Here is a 24241-nt window from a genome sequence, read left to right on the forward strand (position 1 = left end):
ACTGGTGTATGTGTGGTCATAACACCACCTCACACCCATATGGTAATACCACAACACACCATGGTCCAGTATGGTAATATCACAACACACCATGGACCAGTATGGTAATATCACAACACACCATGGACCAGTATGGTAATATCACAACACACCATGGACCAGTATGGTAATATCACAACACACCATGGACCAGTATGGTAATATCACAACACACCATGGTCCAGTATGGTAATATCACAACACACCATAGTCCAGTATGGTAATACCACAACACACCATGGTACAGTATGGTAATATCACAACACACCATGGTCCAGTATGGTAATATGACAACACACCATGGTCCAGTATGGTAATATCACAACACACCATGGTCCAGTATGATAATATCACAACACACCATGGTCCAGTATGGTAATATCACAACACACCATGGACCAGTATGGTAATATCACAACACACCATGGACCAGTATGGTAATATCACAACACACCATGGTCCAGTATGGTAATATCACAACACACCATGGACCAGTATGGTAATATCACAACACACCATGGTTCAGAATGGTAATATCACAACACACCATGGTCCAGTATGGTAATACCACAACACACCATGGACCAGTATGGTAATATCACAACACATCATGGTTCAGTATGGTAATATCACAACACACCATGGACCAGTATGGTAATATCACAACACACCATGGACCAGTATGGTAATATCACAACACACCATGGACCAGTATGGTAATATCACAACACACCATGGTCCAGTATGGTAATATCACAACACACCATGGACCAGTATGGTAATATCACAACACACCATGGTTCAGAATGGTAATATCACAACACACCATGGTCCAGTATGGTAATACCACAACACACCATGGACCAGTATGGTAATATCACAACACATCATGGTTCAGTATGGTAATATCACAACACACCATGGACCAGTATGGTAATATCACAACACACCATGGACCAGTATGGTAATATCACAACACACCATGGACCAGTATGGTAATATCACAACACACCATGGTCCAGTATGGTAATATCACAACACACCATGGACCAGTATGGTAATATCACAACACACCATGGTCCAGTATGGTAATATCACAACACACCATGGACCAGTATGGTAATATCACAACACACCATGGACCAGTATGGTAATATCACAACACACCATGGACCAGTATGGTAATATCACAACACACCATGGTCCAGTATGGTAATACCACAACACACCATGGACCAGTATGGTAATATCACAACACACCTCAGTGATTGTGAGGTGATGGTGATATAGCAGTGATAATAATATAATAAAGATAGTGTGATAGTGATACTGAGGTGATGATACGACGGTGATAGTGAGGTGATGGTAATATAGCTGTGATAGTGAGGCGATATAGCAGTGATAGTATAGTGGTGATATAGCAGTGATACTGAGGTGATAGTGATATGACAGTGATGGTGCGGTGATGGTGATATAGCAGTGATGATGAGGTAGTGGTGCTGTAGCAGTGATAGTGATATATCAGTATATGTAAGGAGGAAAAATATCAGTGTGAGGTGATAATGCAGTGAAAGAGAAATGATGTTGGTGTAGCAATGACAGTGTTATGATGATATAGTGATAAAGGTATGTCCTTAAATTACATTGGCATCAAAACACGCAGTCCAGGGTGATGCAGGAGTGATAGTGATGGTGATGGTACAGTGAACTAGAGTGGCAGCACAACACTACAGTAGTGATAATGATGGTACAGTGAACTAGAGTGGCAGCACAACACTACAGTAGTGATAATGATGGTACAGTGAACTAGAGTGGCAGCACAACACCACAGTAGTGATGGTGGTGGTACATTGAACTAGAGTGGCAGCACAACATCACAGTAGTGATGGTACAGTGTACTAGAGTGTCAGCACAGCACCACAGTAGTGATGGTGGTGGTACAGTGAACTAGAGTGGCAGCAAAACCCCACAGTAGTGATGGTGATGGTACAGTGAACTAGAGTAGCAGCACAGCACCACAGTAGCGATGGTGATGGTACCGTGAACTAGAGTGGCAGCACAGCACCACAGTAGTGATGGTGATGGTACAGTGAACTAGAGTGACAGTACAACACCACAGAAGTGATGGTACAGTGAACTAGAGTGACAGCACAACACCACATTAGTGATGGTACAGTGAACTAGAGTGACAGCACAACACCACAGAAGTGATGGTACAGTGAACTAGAGTGACAGCACAACACCACAGAAGTGATGGTACAGTGAACTAGAGTGGCAGCACAACACCACAGTAGTGATGGTGGTGGTACAGTGAACTAGAGTGGCAGCACAACACCACAGTAGTGATGGTGATGGTACAGTGAACTAGAGTGGCAGCACAACACCACAGTAGTGATGGTGGTGGTACAGTGAACTAGAGTGGCAGCACAACACCACAGTAATGATGGTGGTGGTACAGTGAACTAGAGTGGCAGCACAACACCACAGAAGTGATGGTGGTGGTACAGTGAACTAGAGTGGCAGCACAACACCACAGTAGTGATGGTGATGGTACAGTGAACTAGAGTGGCAGCACAACACCACAGTAGTGATGGTGGTGGTACAGTGAACTAGAGTGGCAGCACAACACCACAGTAGTGATGGTGATGGTACAGTGAACTAGAGTGGCAGCAAAACACCACAGTAGTGATGGTGGTGGTACAGTGAACTAGAGTGGCAGCACAACACAGTAGTGATGGTGGTGGTACAGTGAACTAGAGTGGCAGCACAACACCACAGTAGTGATGGTGATGGTACAGTGAACTAGAGTGGCAGCACAACACCACAGAAGTGATGGTGGTGGTACAGTGAACTAGAGTGGCAGCACAACACCACAGTGGGTGATGGTGGTGGTACAGTGAACTAGAGTGGCAGCACAACACCACAGTAGTGATGGTGATGGTACAGTGAACTAGAGTGGCAGCAAAACACCACAGTAGTGATGGTGGTGGTACAGTGAACTAGAGTGGCAGCACAACACAGTAGTGATGGTAGTGGTACAGTGAACTAGAGTGGCAGCACAACACCACAGTAGTGATGGTGATGGTACAGTGAACTAGAGTGGCAGCACAACACCACAGAAGTGATGGTGGTGGTACAGTGAACTAGAGTGGCAGCACAACACCACAGTGGGTGATGGTGGTGGTACAGTGATCTTGAGTGGCAGCACAACACCACAGTAGTGATGGTGGTGGTACAGTGAACTAGAGTGGCAGCACAACACCACAATAGTGATGGTGGTGGTACAGTGAAATTGAGTGGCAGCACAACACCACAGTAGTGATGGTACAGTGAACTAGAGTGGCAGCACAACACCACAGTAGTGATGGTGGTGCTACAGTGAACTACAGTGGCATCACAACACAGTAGTGATGGTGGTGGTACAGTGAACTAGAGTGGCAGCACAACACCACAGTAGTGATGGTGGTGGTACAGTGAACTAGAGTGGCAGCACAACACCACAGTAGTGATGGTGGTGATACAGTGAACTAGAGTGTCAGCACAACACCACAGTAGTGATGGTGGTGCTACAGTGAACTAGAGTGGCAGCACAACACCACAGTAGTGGTGGTGGTACAGTGAACTAGAGTGGCAGCACAACACCACAGTAGTGATAGTGATGATACAGTGAACTAGAGTGGCAGCACAACACCACAGTAGTGATTGTGGTGGTACAGTGAACTAGAGTGGCAGCACAACACCACAGTAGTGATGGTACAGTGAACTAGAGTGGCAGCACAACACCACAGTAGTGATGGTACAGTGAACTAGAGTGGCAGCAAAACACCACAGTAGTGATGGTGGTGGTACAGTGAACTAGAGTGGCAGCACAACACCACAGTAGTGATGGTGGTGGTACAGTGAACTAGAGTGGCAGCACAACACCACAGTAGTGATGGTGGTGATGGTACAGTGAACTAGAGTGGCAACACAACACCACAGTAGTGATGGTACAGTGAACTAGAGTGGCAGCAAAACACCACAGTAGTGATGGTGGTGGTACAGTGAACTAGAGTGGCAGCATAACACCACAGTAGTGATGGTACAGTGAACTAGAGTGGCAGCACAACACCACAGTAGTGATGGTGGTGATACAGTGAACTAGAGTGTCAGCACAACACCACAGTAGTGATGGTGGTGCTACAGTGAACTAGAGTGGCAGCACAACACCACAGTAGTGGTGGTGGTACAGTGAACTAGAGTGGCAGCACAACACCACAGTAGTGATGGTACAGTGAACTAGAGTGGCAGCACAACACCACAGTAGTGATGGTGGTGGTACAGTGAACTAGTGTCTCAGCACAACACCACAGTAGTGATGGTGGTGGTACAGTGAACTAGAGTGGCAGCACAACACCACAGTAGTGATGGTGGTGATGGTACAGTGAACTAGAGTGGCAACACAGCACCACAGTAGTGATAGTACAGTCAACTAGAGTGGCAGCACAACACCACAGTAGTGATGGTGGTGGTACAGTGAACTCGACTGCCAGCACAACACCACAGTAGTGATGGTGGTGGTACAGTGAACTAGAGTGGCAGCATAACACCACAGTAGTGATGGTACAGTGAACTAGAGTGGCAGCAAAACACCACAGTAGTGATGGTGGTGGTACAGTGAACTAGAGTGGCAGCAAACCCCACAGTAGTGATGGTGATGGTACAGTGAACTAGAGTGGCAGCACAACACCACAGTAGTGATGGTGGTGGTACAGTGAACTAGAGTGGTAGCACAACACCACAGAATTGATGGTGATGGTACAGTGAACTAGAGTGGCAGCACAACACCACAGTAGTGATGGTGATGGTACAGTGAACTAGAGTGGTAGCACAACACCACAGTAGTGATGGTGATGGTACAGTGAATTAGAGTGGCATCACAACACCACAGTCGTGACGGTGGTGGTACAGTGAACTAGAATGGCAGCACAACACCACAGTAGTGATGGTGGTGGTACAGTGAACTAGGGTGGCAGCACAACACCAGAGTAGTGATGGTGGTGGTACAGTGAACTAGGGTGGCAGCACAACACCACAGTAGTGATGGTGGTGCAGTGAACTAGAGTAGCAGCACAACACCACAGTAGTGATGGTGGTGGTACAGTGAACTAGAGTAGCAGCACAACACCACAGTAGTGATGGTGGTTGTACAGTGAACTAGAGTGGCATCACAACACAGTAGTGATGGTGGTGGTACAGTGAACTAGAGTGGCAGCACAACACCACAGTCCACCACAGTCACCTCCGTGATGTCACTGTGGTTGACTGCTGCCCTCACCACATCCAGGCCGCTCACCACATCACCGAAGACACATGACCACCGGTCACCAACCTGGCGGTCCCTGGTGGCGATGGCGAACTGGGCACACCTGGGACCCCTCAGCCCACCCCAGGCCAACACAGCTCCTGCCTGACCTGACTCCCGGTACTGCCCCTGGAGGTCAGGCAGCAGTGGGGCTCCTCCCACACCATCATTACTCTCGTAGTCTCCACCCCTCACACGTTCCCCCGGGCGACCCTTGTCCACCACCTGGAACAGTTTAGTGTTGCGGTAGGTGTGGCCCCGCTGGCCCGTACACAACAACAGAAACTGTCTGGCCCGCGGAGTGTCAGGGGTCAGCCGGATGGTGACCCGCCCTCTTGTTGACCCCGCCCACCCGAGGTCAAGGAACGCCAGGGTGCAGGAGGGCTCCAGCACGCCCACAACCTCACTCTCCTGCAGAAAATGAAATAAATCATGCTGATAACTGTATAACAAAATGTTATCATATCAGTTATCATAACTCAGTAAGTCAGTAATGTCAGTAAGACTAGTGGGTGTAATAAAGTAACCTGGAGGGTGTGGGCGTGGGCGGGCGTGGGCTGACGCAGGAGTGGGTGGAGATACAGCTGTCCGTCTTGTAGAGTTATCCTGGCGGAGCGGCAGCCATCTTGGTCTTCCTGGACGGCCAACACCCGGCCAGCCTCCACCAGCCTCTTGACGGGCTCCCTCACCATCCTGCGGAGGTCCTCAACCTGTGGACAGTATCAGCCCCATTATCGCCTGTGGTCAGTGTCAGCCCCATTATCACCTGTGGTCAGTGTCAGCCCCATTATCACATGTGGTCAGTGTCAGCCCCATTATCACCTGTGGACAGTGTCAGCCCCATTATCACCTGTGGACAGTGTCAGCCCCATTATCACCTGTGGACAGTGTCAGCCCCATTATCACCTGTGGACAGTGACAACTCCATTATCACCTGTGGACAGTGTCAGCCCCCTTATCACCTGTAGTCAGTGTCAGCACCATTATCACCTGTGCTCAGTGTCAGCACCATTATCACCTGTGGTCAGTGTCAGCCCCATTATCACCTGTGGTCAGTGTCAGCCCCATTATCACCTGTGGTCAGTGTCAGCCCCATTATCACCTGTGGTCAGTGTCAGCCCCATTATCACCTGTGGACAGTGTCAGTTCCATTATCACCTGTGGTCAGTGTCAGCCCCATTATCACCTGTGGACAGTGACAACTCCATTATCACCTGTGGTCAGTGTCAGCCCCATTATCACATGTGGACAGTGACAACTCCATTATCACCTGTGGACAGTGTCAGCCCCATTATCACCAGTGGTCAGTGTCAGTTCCATTATCACCTGTGGTCAGTGTCAGCCATATTATCACCTGTGGACAGTGACAACTCCATTATCACCTGTGGTCAGTGTCAGCCCCATTATCACCTGTGGACAGTGACAACTCCATTATCACCTGTGGTCAGTGTCACCCCCATTATCACCTGTGGTGAGTGTCAGCCCCATTATCACCTGTGGACAGTGTCAGCCCCATTATCACCAGTGGTCAGTGTCAGCCCCATTATCACCTGTGGTCAGTGTCAGCCCCATTATCACCTGTGATCAGTGTCAGCCCCATTATCACCTGTGGTCAGTGTCAGCCCCATTATCACCTGTGGTCAGTGTCACCCCCATTATCACCTGTGGTCAGTGTCACCCCCATTATCACCTGTGGTCAGTGTCACCCCCTTTATCACCTGTGGTCAGTGTCAGCCACATTATCACCTGTGGTCAGTGTCAGCCCCATTATCACCTGTGGTCAGTGTCAGCCCCATTATCACCTGTGGTCAGTGTCAGCCCCATTATCACCTGTGATCAGTGTCAGCCCCATTATCACCTGTGGTCAGTGTCAGCCCCATTATCACCTGTGATCAGTGTCAGCCCCATTATCACCTGTGATCAGTGTCAGCCCCATTATCACCAATGGACAGTGTGAGCACCATTATCACCTGTGGTCAGTGTCAGCCCCATTATCACCTGTGGTCAGTGTCAGCCCCATTATCACCTGTGGTCAGTGTCAGCCCCATTATCACCAGTGGTCAGTGTCAGTCCCGTTATCACCTGTGGACAGTGTCAGCCCCGTTATCACCTGTGGACAGTGTCAGCCCCATTATCACCTACGGACAGTGTCAGCCCCATTATCACCTACGGTCAGTGTCAGCCCCATTATCACCTGTGGTCAGTGTCAGCCCCATTATCACCTGTGGTCAGTGTCAACCCCATTATCACCTGTGGGCAGTGTCAGCGCCATTATCCAGCCCCCCTCTACTGGCAGGGGGTTGATCCTGGAACTGTAGCTTCAGCCCCTCTCTACTGGCAGGGAGGTTGGTGCTGGACCTGTAGTTCCAGCCCCCCTCTACTGGCAGGGGGATGGTGCTGGACCTGTAGCTCCAGCCCCCCCTCTACTGGCAGGGGGTTGGTACTGGACCTGTAGCTCCAGCCCTCCTCTACTGTCAGGTGGTTGGTTCTGGACCTATAGCTCCAGACCCACTCTACTGGCAGGGGGTTGGTTCTGGACCTATAGCTCCAGCCCCACTCTACTGGCAAGGGGTTGGTTCTGGACCTGTAGCTCCAGCCCCTCTCTACTGGCAAGGGGTTGGTGCTAGACCTGTAGCTCCAGCCCCCCCTAATGGCAGGGGGTTGGTGCTGGACCTGTAGCTCGAGCCCCCCTCTATTGGCAGGGGGTTGGTGCTGGACCTGGAGCTCCAGCCCCCCTCTACTGGCAAGGGGTTGGTGCTAGACCTGTAGCTCCAGCCCCCCCTAATGGCAGGGGGTTGGTGCTAGACCTGTAGCTCGAGCCCCCCTCTACTGGCAGGGGGTTGGTGCTGGACTTGGAGCTCCAGCCCCCCTCTACTGGCAAGGGGTTGGAGCTAGACCTGTAGCTCCAGCCCCCCCTAATGGCAGGGGGTCTGTGTTGGACCTGTAGCTCCAGCCCCCTCTACTGGCATGTGGTTGGTGCTGGACCTGTAGCTCCAGCCCCCCTCTACTGGCAGGGGGTTGGTGCTGGACCTGTAAATCCAGCCCCCCCTCTACTGGCAGGTGATTAGCGCTGGACCTGTAGCTCCAGCCCCCCTCTACTGACAGGGGGTTGGTGCTAGACCTGTAGCTCCAGCCCCACTCTACTCACAGGGGGTTGGTGCTGGACCTGTAGCTCCAGCCCCCCTCTAATGGCAGGGGGTTGGTGCTGGACCTGTAGCTCCAGCCACCCCCCCCTCTACTGGCAGGGGGTTGGTGCTGGACCTGGAGCTCCAGCCCCCTTCTACTGGCAGGGGGTTGGTGCTGGACCTGTAGCTCCAGCCCCCTTCTACTGGCAGGGGGTTGGCGCTGGACGTGTAGCCCCAGCCCACCTATACTAACAGGGGGTTGGTGCTGGACCTGTAGCTCCAGCCCACCTCTACTGGCAGGGGGTTGGTGCTGGACCTGCAAATCCAGCCCCCCTCTACTGGCAGGGGTTTGTTGTTGGACCTGTAGCTTCAGCCCCCTCTACTGGCAGGGGGTTAGAGTTGGACCTGTAGGTCCAGCCCCCCTCTACTGGCAGGAGGGATGGTGTTGGTCCTGTAGCTCCAGCCATGTCTACTTGCAGGAGGGTTGGTGCTGGACCTGTAGCTCCAGCCCCCCCTAATGGCAGGGGGTTGGTGCTGGACCTGTAGCTCGAGCCCCCCTCAACTGGCAGGGGGTTGGTGCTGGATCTGGAGCTCCAGCCCCCCTCTACTGGCAAGGGGTTGGTGCTAGACCTGTAGCTCCAGCCCCCCTTAATGGCAGGGGGGTTGGTGCTGGACCTGGAGCTCCAGCCCCCCTTTACTGGCAGGGGGTTGGTGATGGACCTGTAGCTCCAGCTCCACTCTACTGGCAGGGGGTCGGTGCTGGACCTGCAGCTCCAGCCCACGTCTACTGGCAGGGGTTGGTGTTGGACCTCTAGCTCCAGCCCTCCCCCCCTTCCCTATATTAGCAGGGGGTTGGTGCTGAACCTGTAGCTCCAGCCCCCCTCTATTGGCAGGGGGTTGGTGCTGGACCTGTAGCTGCAGTCCCCTTCTACTGGCAGGGGGTTGGTGCTGGACCTGTAGCTGCAGCAACCCTCTATTGGCAGGGGGTTGGTGCTGGACCTGTAGCTGCAGCCCCCTTCTACTGGCAGGGGGTTGGTGCTGGACCTGTAGCTCCAGCCCCCCCTCTACTGGCAGGGGATTGGTGCTGGACCTGTAGCTCCAGCCCCCCCTCTACTGGCAGGGAGTTGGTGCTGGTCCTGTAGCTCCAGCCTCCCCCCTCTACTGGCAGGGGGTTGGTGCTGGACCTGTAGCACCAGCCCCCCCCCTCTACTAGCAGGGGGTTTGTGCTGGACATGTAGCTCCAGCCCCCCTCTACTGGCAGGGGGTTGGTGCTGGACCTGTAGCTCCAGCCCCCCTCTACTGGCAGGGGGTTGGTGTTCGGTCTGTAGCTCCAGCCCCCCTCTACTGGCAGATGATTGGTGCTGGACCTGTAGCTCCAGCTCCCCTCAACTGGCAGGGGGTTGGTGCTGGACCTGTAGCTCCAGCCCCCTTCTACTGGCACGGGGTTGGTGCTGGACCTGGAGCTCCAGCCCCCCTCTACTGGCAGGGGGTTGGTGCTGGTCCTGTAGCTCCAGCCTCCTCCCTCTACTGGCAGGGGGTTGGTGCTGGACCTGTAGCACCAGCCCCCCCTCTACTAGCAGGGGGTTTGTGCTGGACATGTAGCTCCAGCCCCCCTCTACTGGCAGGGGGTTGGTGCTGGACCTGTAGCTCCAGCCCCCCTCTACTGGCAGGGGGTTGGTGTTCGGTCTGTAGCTCCAGCCCCCTCTACTGGCAGAGGGTTGGTGCTGGACCTGTAGCTCCAGCCCCCCTCTACTGGCGGATGATTGGTGCTGGACCTGTAGCTCCAGCTCCCCTCAACTGGCAGGGGGTTGGTGCTGGACCTGTAGCTCCAGCCCCCCTCTACTGGCAGATGGTTGGAGCTTGACCTGTAGCTCCAGCTCCCCCCAACTGGCAGAGGGTTGGTGCTGGACCTGTAGCTCCAGACCCCCTCTGCTAGCAGGGGGTTGGTACTGGTCCTGTAGCTCCATCCCACCTCTTACTGGCAGGGGGTTGGTTCTGAACCTGTAACTCCATCCGACCTCTACTGGCAGGGGGGTTCTTCTCTACCTGTACCTCCGGCCCACCTCTACTGGCAGGGGGTTGGTGTTAGAACTGTAGCTCCAGCCACCCTCTACTGGCAGGGGGTTAGAGTTGGACCTGTAGCTCCAACCCCCTACCTCTACTGACAAGGGGGTTGGTGATGGACCTGTAGCTCCAGCTCCACTCTACTGGCAGGGGGTTGGTGCTGGACCTGTAGCTCCAGCCCATGTCTACTGGCAGGGGTTGATGTTGGACTTGTAGCTCCAGCCCTCCCCCCCTTCCCTATATTAGCAGGGGGTTGGTGCTGGACCTGTAGCTCCAGCCCGCCCTTTAATGGCAGAGTGTTGGTACTGGACCTGTAGCTCCAGCCTACCTCTACTGGCAGGGGGTTTGTGCTGGACCTGTAGCTCCAACCCCCTCCCCTCTACTGGAAGGGGGTTGGTGCTAGATCTGTAGCTCCAGCCCCCCCCTCTCTACTGGCATGGGGTTGGTGCTGGACCTGTAGCTCCAGCCTCCCCTCTACTGGAAGGGGGTTGGTGCTAGATCTGTAGCTCCAGCCCCCCTCTCTACTGGCATGGGGTTGGTGCTGGACCTATCGATCTACAGCTCCAGCCCACCTCTACTGGCAGGAGGTGTGCTTGATCTGTTGCTCTACCCCCCCCCCACTCCGTCTACTGACAGGGGGTTGGTACTGGACCTGTAGCTCCAGCCAACCTCTAATAGCAGGGGTTGGTGCGGGACCTGTAGCTCCAGCGGCCCCTTTACTTGCAGGGGGGTTGGTGCTGGACCTGTAGCTTCAGCCCCCTCTACTGGCAGGGGGTTAGAGTTGGACCTGTAGGTCCAGCCCCCCTCTACTGGCAGGGGGTTGGTTCTGAACCTGTAGCTCCAGCCCACCTCTACTGGCAGGGGGTTGGTTCTGAACCTGTAGCTCCAGCCCACCTCTACTGGCAGGGGGGTTCTTCCGTACCTGTAGCTCCGGCCCCCTTCTACTGGCAGGAGGGTTGGTGTTGGAACTGTAGCTCCAGCCCCCCTCTACTGGCAGGGGGTTGGTGTTGGACCTGTAGCTTCAGCCCCCTCTACTGGCAGGGGGTTAGAGTTGGACCTGTAGGTCCAGCCCCCCTCTACTGGCAGGGGGGATGGTGTTGAACCTGTAGCTACAGCCCCCGTCAACTTGCAGTAGAGTTGGTGTTGGACCTGTAGCTTCAGCCCCCTCTACTGGCAGGGGGTTAGAGTTGGACCTGTAGGTCCAGCCCCCCTCTACTGGCAGGGGGAAAATTGTTGGACCTGTAGCTCCAGCCCCCCCTCTACTGGCAGGGGGTTGGTGCTGGACCTGTAGCTGCAGCAACCCTCTACTGGCAGGGGGTTGGTGCTGGACCTGGAGCTCCAGCCCCCCTCTACTGGCAGGGGAAGATGGTGCTGGATCTGTAGCTCTACCCCCCTATCTCTACTGAGAAGGGGGTTGGTGCTGGACCTGTAGCTCCAGCCCCTTTCTACTGGCAGGGGGTTGGTGCTGGACCTGGAGCTCCAGCCCCCCTCTACTGGCAGATGGTTGGTGCTGGACCTGTAGCTCCAGCCCCCCCTCTACTGGCAGGGTATTGGTGTTCGGACTGTAGCTCCAGCCCCCCTCTACTGGCAGAGGGTTGGTGCTGGACCTGTAGCTCCAGCACCCCTCAACTGGCAGGGGGTTGGTGCTGGACCTGTAGCTCCAGCCCCCCTCAACTGGCAGGGGGTTGGTGCTGGACCTGTAGCTCCAGCTCCCCTCTACTGGCAGGGGGTTGGTGTTCGGACTGTAGCTCCAGCCCCCCTCTACTAGCAAGGGGTTGGTGTTGGAACTGTAGCTCCAGCCCCCCTCTACTGGCAGGGGGTTGGTACTGGTCCTGTAGCTCCATCCCACCTCTACTGGCAGGGGGTTGGTTCTGAACCTGTAACTCCAGCCCACCTCTACTAGCAAGGGGTTGGTGTTGGAACTGTAGCTCCAGCCCCCCTCTACTGGCAGGGGGTTGGTGTTGGACCTGTAGCTTCAGCCCCCTCTACTGGCAGGGGGTTAGAGTTGGACCTGTAGGTCCAGCCCCCCTCTACTGGCAGGGGGGATGGTGCTGGACCTGTAGCTCAAGCCCCCCACTCTACTGGCAGGGGAAGATGGTGCTGGACCTGTAGCTCCATCCCCCCCCCCCTCTACTGGCAGGGGGGTTGGTGCTGGACCTGTAGCTCCAACCCCCTTCTACTGGCAGGGGGTTGGTGCTGGACCTGGAGCTTCAGCTCCCCTCTACTGGCAGGGGGTTGGTGATGGACCTGTAGCTCCAGCTCCACTCTACTGGCAGGGGGTTGGTGCTGGACCTGTAGCTCCAGCCCACGTTTACTGGCAGGGGTTGGTGTTGGACCTGTAGCTCCAGTCCTCCCCCCCCCCTTCCCTATATTAGCAAGGGGTTGGTGCTGGACCTGTAGCTCCAGCCCACCGCTACTGGCAGGGGGTAGGTGCTGGACCTGTAGCTCCAGGCCCCCTCTACTGGCAGGGGGTAGGTGCTGGACCTGTAGCTCCAGCCCCCCTCTACTGGCAGGGGGTTGGTGCGGGACCTGTAGTTCCAGCCCCCTTCTACTGGCACGGGGTTTGTGCTGGGCATGTAGCTCCAGCCCCCCTCTACTGGCAGGGGGTTGGTGCTGGACCTGTAGCTTCAGCTCCCCTCTACTCTCAAGGGGTTGGTGTTCGGCCTGTAGCTCCAGCCCCCCCCCCCTCTACTGGCAGAGGGTTGGTGCTGGACCTGTAGCTCCAGCCCCCCTCTAATGGCAGGGGGTTGGTGTTTGGCCTGTAGCTCCAGCCCCCCTCTACTGGCAGAGGGTTGGTGCTGGACCTGTAGCTCCAGCCCCCCTTTACTGGCAGATGGTTGGTGTTGGACCTGTAGCTCCAGCTCCCTTCAACTGGCAGGGGGTTGGTGCTGGACCTGTAGCTCCAGCCCCTCTCTACTGACAGGGGGTTGGTGCTGGACCTGTAGCTCAAACCCCCCCTCTACTGGCAGGGGATAGGTCCTTGTCCTGTAGCTCCAGCCCCCTCCTTCTACTGGCAGGGGTTTGGTGCTGGACCTGTAGCTCCAGCCCCGCCTCTACTGGCAAGAGGTTGGTCATGGACCTGTAGCTCCAGCCCCCTCTACTGGCAGGGGGTTGGTGCTGGACCTGTAGATCCAGTACCCCTCTACTGGCAAGGGGTTGGTGATGGACCTGTAGCTCCAGCCCCCTCTACTGGCAAGGGGTTGGTGCTGGACCTGAAGCTCCAGCCCCTCTCTACTGGCAGGGGGTTTGAGCTGGACCTGTAGCTCCTGCCCCCCTCTACTAGTAGGGGGCTGGTACTGGACCTGTAGCTTAACCACCTCCCTCTCTACTGGCAGGGGGTTGGTGCTGGACCTGTAGCTTCAGCCAACCTCTTCTGGCAGGGGGTTGGTACTGGACCTGTAGCACCACCCCCTCTCTCTACTGGCAGGGGGTTGGTGCAGGCCCTTTAACTCCAACCCATCTCTACTGGCAGGGGGTATGTTCTGGACCTGTATCTCCAGCCCCCCTCTACTAGCAGGGGGTTGGTGCTGGACCTGTAGCTCCAGGCCCCCCCCCCCTTTACTGGCAGGGGGTTGGTGCTGGACCTGTAGCTCCAGCCCCCCTCTTTACTGGCAGGGGGTTGGTGCTGGACCTGTAGCTCCAGCCCCCCTCTTTACTGAATGGGGGTTGGTGCTGGACCTGTAGCTCCAGCCCCCCTCTATTTGCAGAGGGTTGGTGCTGGACCTGTAGCTGCAGCCCCCCCCCTTTACTGGCAGGGGGTTGGTGCTGGACCTGTAGCTCCAGCCCCCCCTTTACTGGATGGGGGTTGGTGCTGGACCTGTAGCTCCAGCCCCCCTCTATTTGCAGAGGGTTGATGCTGGACCTGTAGCTCCGGAACCCCTATACTGGCAAGGAGTTGGTGCTGGACCTGTAGCTCCAGCCCCCTTCTTCTGGCAGGGGGTTGGTGCTGGACCTGTAGCTCCAGCCAACCTCTAATGGCAGGGGGTTGGTGCGGGACCTGTAGCTCCAGCGGCCCTTTTACTTGCAGGGGGGTTGGTGCTGGACCTGTAGCTCCAGCCCCCCTCTACCAGCAGGGGGTTGGTGCTGGACCTGTAGCTCCAGCCCACCTCTACCAGCAGGGGGTTGGTTCTGAACCTGTCGCTCCGGCCCACCTCTACTGGCAGGGGGGTTCTTCTGTACCTGTAGCTCCGGCCCCCCTCTACTGGCAGGGGGTTGGTGTTAGAACTGTAGCTCCAGCCCCCCCTCTACTGGCAGGGGGTTGGTGTTGGACCTGTAGCGTCACCCCCCTCTACTGGCAGGTGATTAGTGCTGGACCTGTAGCTCCAGCCCCCCCCCCCTCTACTGGCAGAGGGTTGGTGCTGGACCTGTAGCTCCAGCCCCCCCCCATCTACTGGCAGAGGGTTGGTGCTGGACCTGTAGCTCCAGCCCCCCCCCCTCTACTGGCAGAGGGTTGGTGCTTGACCTGTTGCTCTACCCCTCCCTCCCTGTCTACTGGCAGGGGGTTGGTGCTGGACCTGTAGCTCCAGCCCCCCTCTACTGGCAGGGGGTTGGTGCTGGACCTGTAGCTACAGCCCCCCTCTACTGGCAGGGGGTTGGTGCTGGACCTGTAGCTCCAGCCCCCGTCTACTTGCAGGGAGTTGGTGTTGGAACTCTAGCTTCAGCCCCCCTCTACTGGCAGGAGGGTTGGTGCTGGACCTGTAGCTCCAGCCCCCCTCTACTGGCAGGGGGTTGGTGTTGGACCTGTAGCTCCAGCCCCCTCTACTGGCAGGAGGGTTGGTGCTGGACCTGTAGCTCCAGCCCCCCTCTACTGGCAGGGGGTTGGTGTTGGAACTGTAGCTCCAGCCCCCCTCTACTAGCAGGAGGGTTGGTGCTGGACCTGTAGCTCCAGCCCCCCTCTACTGGCAGGGGGTTGGTGTTGGACCTGTAGCTCCAGCCCCCTCTACTGGCAGGAGGGTTGGTGCTGGACCTGTAGCTCCGGCCCCCCTCTACTGGCAGGGAGTTGGTGCTGGACCTGTAGCTCCAGCCCCCGTCTACTTGCAGGAGGGTTGGTGCTGGACCTGTAGCTCCAGCCCCCCCCTCTACTGGCAGGGGGTTGGTGCTGGACCTGTAGGTCCAGCCCCCCTCTACTGGCAGGGGAAGATGGTGCTGGACCTGTAGCTCCAGCCCCCTTCTACTGGCAGGGGGTTGGTGCTGGACCAGGAGCTCCAGCCCCCCTCTACTGGCAGGGGGGTTGGTGCTGGACCTGTAGCTCCAGCCCACGTCTACTGGCTGGGGTTGGTGTTGGACCTGTAGCTCCAGCCCTCCACCTCTTCCTGATATTAGCAGGGGGTTGGTGCTATACCTGTAGATCCAGCCCCCTTCTACTGGCACGGGGTTGGTGCCGGACCTGTAGCTCCAGCCCCCCTCTACTGGCAAGGGGTTGGTGCGGGACCTGTAGCTCCAGCCCCCCTCTACTGGCAGGGGGTTGGTGCTGGACCTGTAGCTCAAGCCCACCTCTACTGGCAGGGGGTTGGTGCTGGACCTGTAGCTCCAGCCCCCCCCCATTTACTGGCAGGGGGTTCGCTCTGGACCTGAACCTCAAGCTCCTCTGTCTCTACTGGCAGGGGGTTGGTGCTGGACCTGTAACCCCAGCCTCTTTCTACTGGCAGGGAGTTGGTGCTGGACCTGCAGCTCCAGCCCCCCTCAACTGGCAGGGGGTTGGAGCTGGACCTGTAGCTCCAGCCGCCCTCAACTGGCAGGGGTTGGTGCTGGACCTGTAGCTACAGCACACCTCTACTGGCAGGGGGTTGGTGCTGTAGCTCCAGCCCCCTCTACTAGCAGGGGGGAGAATAGTGCTCGATCTGAAGACCCAGCCCCTTTCTACTGGCAGAGGGTTTATTCTGGACCTTTAGCTCCAGCACCCCTCTCTACTGACAGGGGGTTGGTGCTGGACCTGTAGCTCAAGCCCCTTTCTACTGGCAGGGGGTTGGTGCTGGACCTGTAGCTCCAGCCCCCCCCCCACTCTACTGGAAGGTGGTTGGTGCTGGACCTGTAGCTCCAGCCCCCCCCCTCTACTGGCACGGGGTTGGTGCTGGACCTGTAGCTCCAGCACCCCCCCTCTACTGGCACGGGGTTGGTGCTGGACCTGTAGCTCCAGGCCCCCCTCTACTGGCAGGGGGTAGGTGCTGGACCTGTAGCTCCAGCCCCCCTCTACTGGCAGGGGGTTGGTGCTGGACCTGTAGCTCCAGCTCCCCTCTACTCTCAGGGGGTTGGTGTTCGGCCTGTAGCTCCAGCCCCCCTCTACTGGCAGAGGGTTGGTGCTGGACCTGTAGCTCCAGCCCCCTCTAATGGCAGGGGGTTGGTGTTTGGCCTGTAGCTCCAGCCCCCCTCTACTGGCAGAGGGTTGGTGCTGGACCTGTAGCTCCAGCCCCCCTTTACTGGCAGATGGTTGGTGTTGGACCTGTAGCTCCAGCTCCCTTCAACTGGCAGGGGGTTGGTGCTGGACCTGTAGCTCCAGCCCCTCTCTACTGACAGGGGGTTGGTGCTGGACCTGTAGCTCAAACCTCCCCTCTACTGGCAGGGGATAGGTCCTTGTCCTGTAGCTCCAGCCCCCTCCTTCTACTGGCAGGGGTTTGGTGCTGGACCTGTAGCTCCAGCCCCCCCTCTACTGGCAAGAGGTTGGTCATGGACCTGTAGCTCCAGCCCCCTCTACTGGCAGGGGGTTGTGCTGGACCTGTAGGTCCAGTACCCCTCTACTGGCAAGGGGTTGGTGATGGACCTGTAGCTCCAGCCACCTCTACTGGCAAGGGGTTGGTGCTGGACCTGTAGCTCCAGCCCCTCTCTACTGGCAGGGGGTTTGAGCTGGACCTGTAGCTCCTGCCCCCCTCTACTAGTAGGGGGTTGGTACTGGACCTGTAGCTTAACCACCTCCCTCTCTACTGGCAGGGCGTTGGTGTTGGACCTGTAGCTTCAGCCCACCTCTTCTGGCAGGGGGTTGGTACTGGACCTGTAGCACCACCCCCTCTCTCTACTGGCAGGGGGTTGGTGCAGGCCCTGTGACTCCGACCCATCTCTACTGGCAGGGGGTATGTTCTGGACCTGTATCTCCAGCCCCCCTCTACTAGCAGGGGGTTGGTGCTGGACCTGTAGCTCCAGGCCCCCCTCCCTTTACTGGCAGGGGGTTGGTGCTGGACCTGTAGCTCCAGCCCCCTCTTTACTGAATAGGGGTTGGTGCTGGAACTGTAGCTCCAGCCCCCCTCTATTTGCAGAGGGTTGGTGCTGGACCTGTAGCTCCAGAACCACTATACTGGCAAGGGGTTGGTGCTGGACCTGTAGCTCCAGCCCCCCCCCCCCTTTACTGGCAGGGGGTTGGTGCTGGACCTGTAGCTCCAGCCCCCCCTTTACTGGATAGGGGTTGTTGCTGGACCTGTAGCTCCAGCCCCCTCTATTTGCAGAGGGTTGATGCTGGACCTGTAGCTCCAGAACCCCTATACTGGCAAGGGGTTGGTGCTGGACCTGTAGCTCCAGCCCCCTTCTTCTGGCAGGGGGTTGGTGCTGGACCTGTAGCTCCAGCCAACCTCTAATGGCAGGGGGTTGGTGCGGGACCTATAGCTCCAGCGGCCCTTTTACTTGCAGGGGGGTTGGTGCTGGACCTGTAGCTCCAGCCCCCCTCTACCAGCAGGGGGTTGGTGCTGGACCTGTAGCTCCAGCCCACCTCTACCAGCAGGGGGTTGGTTCTGAACCTGTCGCTCCGGCCCACCTCTACTGGCAGGGGGGTTCTTCTGTACCTTTAGCTCCGGCCCCCCTCTACTGGCAGGGGGTTGGTGTTGGAACTGTAGCTCCAGCCCCACCTCTACTGGCAGGGGGTTGGTGTTGGACCTGTAGCGTCACCCCCCTCTACTGGCAGGTGATTAGTGCTGGACCTGTAGCTCCAGCCCCCCCGTCTACTGGCAGAAGGTTGGTGCTGGACCTGTAGCTCCAGCCACCCCCCCTCTACTGGCAGAGGGTTGGTGCTGGACCTGTAGCTCCAGCCCCCCCCCTCTATTGGCAGAGGGTTGGTGCTTGACCTGTTGCTCTACCCCCCCCCCTCCCTGTCTACTGGCAGGGGGTTGGTGCTGGACCTGTAGCTCCAGCCCCCCTCTACTGGCAGGGGGTTGGTGCTGGACCTGTAGCTCCAGCCCCCCTCTACTGGCAGGGGGTTGGTGCTGGACCTGTAGCTCCAGCCCCCGTCTACTTGCAGGGAGTTGGTGTTGGAACTCTAGCTTCAGCCCCCCTCTACTGGCAGGAGGGTTGGTGCTGGACCTGTAGCTCCAGCCCCCCTCTGCTGGCAGGGGGTTGGTGTTGGACCTGTAGCTCTAGCCCCCTCTACTGGCAGGAGTGTTGGTGCTGGACCTGTAGCTCCAGCCCCCCTCTACTGGCAGGGGGTTGGTGTTGGAACTGTAGCTCCAGCCCCCCTCTACTGGCAGGAGGGTTGGTGCTGGACCTGTAGCTACAGCCCCCCTCTACTGGCAGGGGGTTGGTGTTGGACCTGTAGCTTCAGCCCCCTCTACTGGCAGGAGGGTTGGTGAAAGACCTGTAGCTCCGGCCCCCCTCTACTGGCAGGGAGTTGGTGCTGGACCTGTAGCTCCAGCCCCCGTCTACTTGCAGGAGGGTTGGTGCTGGACCTGTAGCTCCAGCCCCCCCCTCTACTGGCAGGGGGTTGGTGCTGGACCTGTAGGTCCAACCCCCCTCTACTGGCAGGGGAAGATGGTGCTGGACCTGTAGCTCCAGCCCCCTTCTACTGGCAGGGGGTTGGTGCTGGACCAGGAGCTCCAGCCCCCCTCTACTGGCAGGGGGGTTGGTGCTGGACCTATAGCTCCAGCCCACGTCTACTGGCTGGGGTTGGTGTTGGACCTGTAGCTCCAGCCCTCCACCTCTTCCTGATATTAGCAGGGGGTTGGTGCTATACCTGTAGATCCAGCCCCCTTCTACTGGCACGGGGTTGGTGCCGGACCTGTAGCTCCAGCCCCCCTCTACTGGCAGGGGGTTGGTGTGGGACCTGTAGCTCCAGCCCCCCTCTACTGGCAGGGGGTTGGTGCTGGACCTGTAGCTCCAGCCCCCCTCCACTGGCAGGGGGTTGGTGCTGGACCTGTAGCTCCAGCCCCCCCTCTACTGGCAGGGGGTTGGTGCTGGACCTGTAGCTCCAGCCCCCCCCTCTACTGGCAGGGGGTTGGTGCTGGACCTGTAGCTCCAGCCCACCTCTACTGGCAGGGGGTTGGTGCTGGACCTGTAGCTCCAGCCCCCCCCCATTTACTGGCAGGGGGTTCGCTCTGGACCTGAACCTCTAGCTCCTCTGTCTCTACTGGCAGGGGGTTGGTGCTGGACCTGTAACCCCAGCCTCTTTCTACTGGCAGGGGGTTGGTGCTGGACCTGCAGCTCCAGCCCCCCTCAACTGGCAGGGGGTTGGAGCTGGACCTGTAGCTCCAGCCGCCCTCAACTGGCAGGGGTTGGTGCTGGACCTGTAGCTACAGCACACCTCTACTGGCAGGGGGTTGGTGCTGTAGCTCCAGCCCCCTCTACTAGCAGGGGGGAGAATAGTGCTCGATCTGAAGACCCAGCCCCTTTCTACTGGCAGAGGGTTTATTCTGGACCTTTAGCTCCAGCACCCCTCTCTACTGACAGGGGGTTGGTGCTGGACCTGTAGCTCAAGCCCCTTTCTACTGGCAGGGGGTTGGTGCTGGACCTGTAGCTCCAGCCCACCTCTACCAGCAGGGGGTTGGTTCTGAACCTGTCGCTCCGGCCCACCTCTACTGGCAGGGGGGTTCTTCTGTACCTTTAGCTCCGGCCCCCCTCTACTGGCAGGGGGTTGGTGTTGGAACTGTAGCTCCAGCCCCACCTCTACTGGCAGGGGGTTGGTGTTGGACCTGTAGCGTCACCCCCCTCTACTGGCAGGTGATTAGTGCTGGACCTGTAGCTCCAGCCCCCCCCCCCTCTACTGGCAGAAGGTTGGTGCTGGACCTGTAGCTCCAGCCCCCCCCCCTCTACTGGCAGAGGGTTGGTGCTGGACCTGTAGCTCCAGCCTCCCCCCCCCTCTATTGGCAGAGGGTTGGTGCTTGACCTGTTGCTCTACCCCCCCCCTCCCTGTCTACTGGCAGGGGGTTGGTGCTGGACCTGTAGCTCCAGCCCCCCTCTACTGGCAGGGGGTTGGTGCTGGACCTGTAGCTCCAGCCCCCCTCTACTGTCAGGGGGTTGGTGCTGGACCTGTAGCTCCAGCCCCCGTCTACTTGCAGGGAGTTGGTGTTGGAACTCTAGCTTCAGCCCCCCTCTACTGGCAGGAGGGTTGGTGCTGGACCTGTAGCTCCAGCCCCCCTCTGCTGGCAGGGGGTTGGTGTTGGACCTGTAGCTCCAGCCCCCTCTACTGGCAGGAGGGTTGGTGCTGGACCTGTAGCTCCAGCCCCCGTCTACTGGCAGGGGGTTGGTGTTGGAACTGTAGCTCCAGCCCCCCTCTACTGGCAGGAGGGTTGGTGCTGGACCTGTAGCTACAGCCCCCCTCTACTGGCAGGGGGTTGGTGTTGGACCTGTAGCTCCAGCCCCCTCTACTGGCAGGAGGGTTGGTGCTGGACCTGTAGCTCCGGCCCCCCTCTACTGGCAGGGAGTTGGTGCTGGACCTGTAGCTCCAGCCCCCGTCTACTTGCAGGAGGGTTGGTGCTGGACCTGTAGCTCCAGCCCCCCCTCTACTGGCAGGGGGTTGGTGCTGGACCTGTAGGTCCAGCCCCCCTCTACTGGCAGGGGAAGATGGTGCTGGACCTGTAGCTCCAGCCCCCTTCTACTGGCAGGGGGTTGGTGCTGGACCAGGAGCTCCAGCCCCCCTCTACTGGCAGGGGGGTTGGTGCTGGACCTATAGCTCCAGGCCACGTCTACTGGCTGGGGTTGGTGTTGGACCTGTAGCTCCAGCCCTCCACCTCTTCCTGATATTAGCAGGGGGTTGGTGCTATACCTGTAGATCCAGCCCCCTTCTACTGGCACGGGGTTGGTGCCGGACCTGTAGCTCCAGCCCCCCTCTACTGGCAGGGGGTTGGTGTGAGACCTGTAGCTCCAGCCCACCTCTACTGGCAGGGGGTTGGTGCTGGACCTGTAGCTCCAGCCCCCCTCCACTGGCAGGGGGTTGGTGTTGGACCTGTAGCTCCAGCCCCCTCTACTGGCAGGAGGGTTGGTGCTGGACCTGTAGCTCCGGCCCCCCTCTACTGGCAGGGAGTTGGTGCTGGACCTGTAGCTCCAGCCCCCGTGTACTTGCAGGAGGGTTGGTGCTGGACCTGTAGCTCCAGCCCCCCCTCTACTGGCAGGGGGTTGGTGCTGGACCTGTAGGTCCAGCCCCCCTCTACTGGCAGGGGAAGATGGTGCTGGACCTGTAGCTCCAGCCCCCTTCTACTGGCAGGGGGTTGGTGCTGGACCAGGAGCTCCAGCCCCCCTCTACTGGCAGGGGGGTTGGTGCTGGACCTATAGCTCCAGCCCACGTCTACTGGCTGGGGTTGGTGTTGGACCTGTAGCTCCAGCCCTCCACCTCTTCCTGATATTAGCAGGGGGTTGGTGCTATACCTGTAGATCCAGCCCCCTTCTACTGGCACGGGGTTGGTGCCGGACCTGTAGCTACAGCCCCCCTCTACTGGCAGGTGGTTGGTGTGGGACCTGTAGCTCCAGCCCCCCTCTACTGGCAGGGGGTTGGTGCTGGACCTGTAGCTCCAGCCCCCCCTCTACTGGCAGGGGGTTGGTGCTGGACCTGGAGCTCCAGCCCCCCCTCTACTGGCAGGGGGTTGGTGCTGGACCTGTAGCTCCAGCCCACCTCTACTGGCAGGGGGTTGGTGCTGGACCTGTAGCTCCAGCCCCCCCCCCATTTACTGGCAGGGGGTTCGCTCTGGACCTGAACCTCTAGCTCCTCTGTCTCTACTGGCAGGGGGTTGGTGCTGGACCTGTAACCCCAGCCTCTTTCTACTGGCAGGGGGTTGGTGCTGGACCTGCAGCTCCAGCCCCCCTCAACTGGCAGGGGGTTGGAGCTGGACCTGTAGCTCCAGCCGCCCTCAACTGGCAGGGGTTGGTGCTGGACCTGTAGCTACAGCACACCTCTACTGGCAGGGGGTTGGTGCTGTAGCTCCAGCCCCCTCTACTAGCAGGGGGGAGAATAGTGCTCGATCTGAAGACCCAGCCCCTTTCTACTGGCAGAGGGTTTATTCTGGACCTTTAGCTCCAGCACCCCTCTCTACTGACAGGGGGTTGGTGCTGGACCTGTAGCTCAAGCCCCTTTCTACTGGCAGGGGGTTGGTGCTGGACCTGTAGCTCCAGCCCCCCCCCCCTCTACTGGAAGGGGGTTGGTGCTGGACCTGTAGCTCCAGCCCCCCCCTCCTCTACTGGCACGGGGTTGGTGCTGGACCTGTAGCTCCAGCCCCCCCCCCTCTACTGGCACGGGGTTGGTGCTGGACCTGTAGCTCCAGGCCCCCTCTACTGGCAGGGGGTAGGTGCTGGACCTGTAGCTCCAGCCCCCCTCTACTGGCAGGGGGTTGGTGCGGGACCTGTAGTTCCAGCCCCCTTCTACTGGCACGGGGTTTGTGCTGGGCATGTAGCTCCAGCCCCCCTCTACTGGCAGGGGGTTGGTGCTGGACCTGTAGCTCCAGCTCCCCTCTACTCTCAGGGGGTTGGTGTTCGGCCTGTAGCTCCAGCCCCCCCTCTACTGGCAGAGGGTTGGTGCTGGACCTGTAGCTCCAGCCCCCTCTAATGGCAGGGGGTTGGTGTTTGGCCTGTAGCTCCAGCCCCCCTCTACTGGCAGAGGGTTGGTGCTGGACCTGTAGCTCCAGCCCCCCTTTACTGGCGGATGGTTGGTGTTGGACCTGTAGCTCCAGCTCCCTTCAACTGGCAGGGGGTTGGTGCTGGACCTGTAGCTCCAGCCCCTCTCTACTGACAGGGGGTTGGTGCTGGACCTGTAGCTCAAACCTCCCCTCTACTGGCAGGGGATAGGTCCTTGTCCTGTAGCTCCAGCCCCCTCCTTCTACTGGCAGGGGTTTGGTGCTGGACCTGTAGCTCCAGCCCCCCCTCTACTGGCAAGAGGTTGGTCATGGACCTGTAGCTCCAGCCCCCTCTACTGGCAGGGGGTTGGTGTTGGACCTGTAGCTCCAGTACCCCTCTACTGGCAAGGGGTTGGTGCTGGACCTGTAGCTCCAGCCCCTCTCTACTGGCAGGGGGGTTTGAGCTGGACCTGTAGCTCCTGCCCCCCTCTACTAGTAGGGGGTTGGTACTGGACCTGTAGCTTAACCACCTCCCTCTCTACTGGCAGGGCGTTGGTGCTGGACCTGTAGCTTCAGCCCACCTCTTCTGGCAGGGGGTTGGTACTGGACCTGTAGCACCACCCCCTCTCTCTACTGGCAGGGGGTTGGTGCAGGCCCTGTGACTCCAACCCATCTCTACTGGCAGGGGGTATGTTCTGGACCTGTATCTCCAGCCCCCCTCTACTAGCAGGGGGTTGGTGCTGGACCTGTAGCTCCAGGCCCCCCCCTTTACTGGCAGGGGGTTGGTGCTGGACCTGTAGCTCCAGCCCCCCTCTTTACTGGCAGGGGGTTGGTGCTGGACCTGTAGCTCCAGCCCCCCTCTTTACTGAATGGGGGTTGGTGCTGGACCTGTAGCTCCAGCCCCCCTCTATTTGCAGAGGGTTGGTGCTGGACCTGTA

General features: G+C 58.3%; 1 protein-coding gene across 1 annotated transcript in view; it reads right to left on the bottom strand.

The window, feature by feature from the left end:
* Positions 1-832: 832 nt before the first annotated feature.
* Positions 833-24241, bottom strand: part of LOC138372062 (peptidyl-prolyl cis-trans isomerase-like) — a 95688-nt gene continuing 72279 nt past the window's right edge. Inside the window, exons 2-3 of the mRNA XM_069337246.1 lie at positions 5911-6093; positions 833-5794 (exon numbers count right to left, since the gene is read on the bottom strand). Coding sequence (XP_069193347.1) covers positions 5282-5794; positions 5911-6093 — 696 coding nt within the window. The 3' untranslated portion in view covers positions 833-5281. The remainder of the gene's footprint in view (positions 5795-5910; positions 6094-24241) is intronic.

Source organism: Procambarus clarkii, chromosome 37 (assembly GCF_040958095.1).
Source record: "Procambarus clarkii isolate CNS0578487 chromosome 37, FALCON_Pclarkii_2.0, whole genome shotgun sequence".
NCBI classification, from domain to species: Eukaryota; Metazoa; Arthropoda; class Malacostraca; order Decapoda; family Cambaridae; genus Procambarus; species Procambarus clarkii.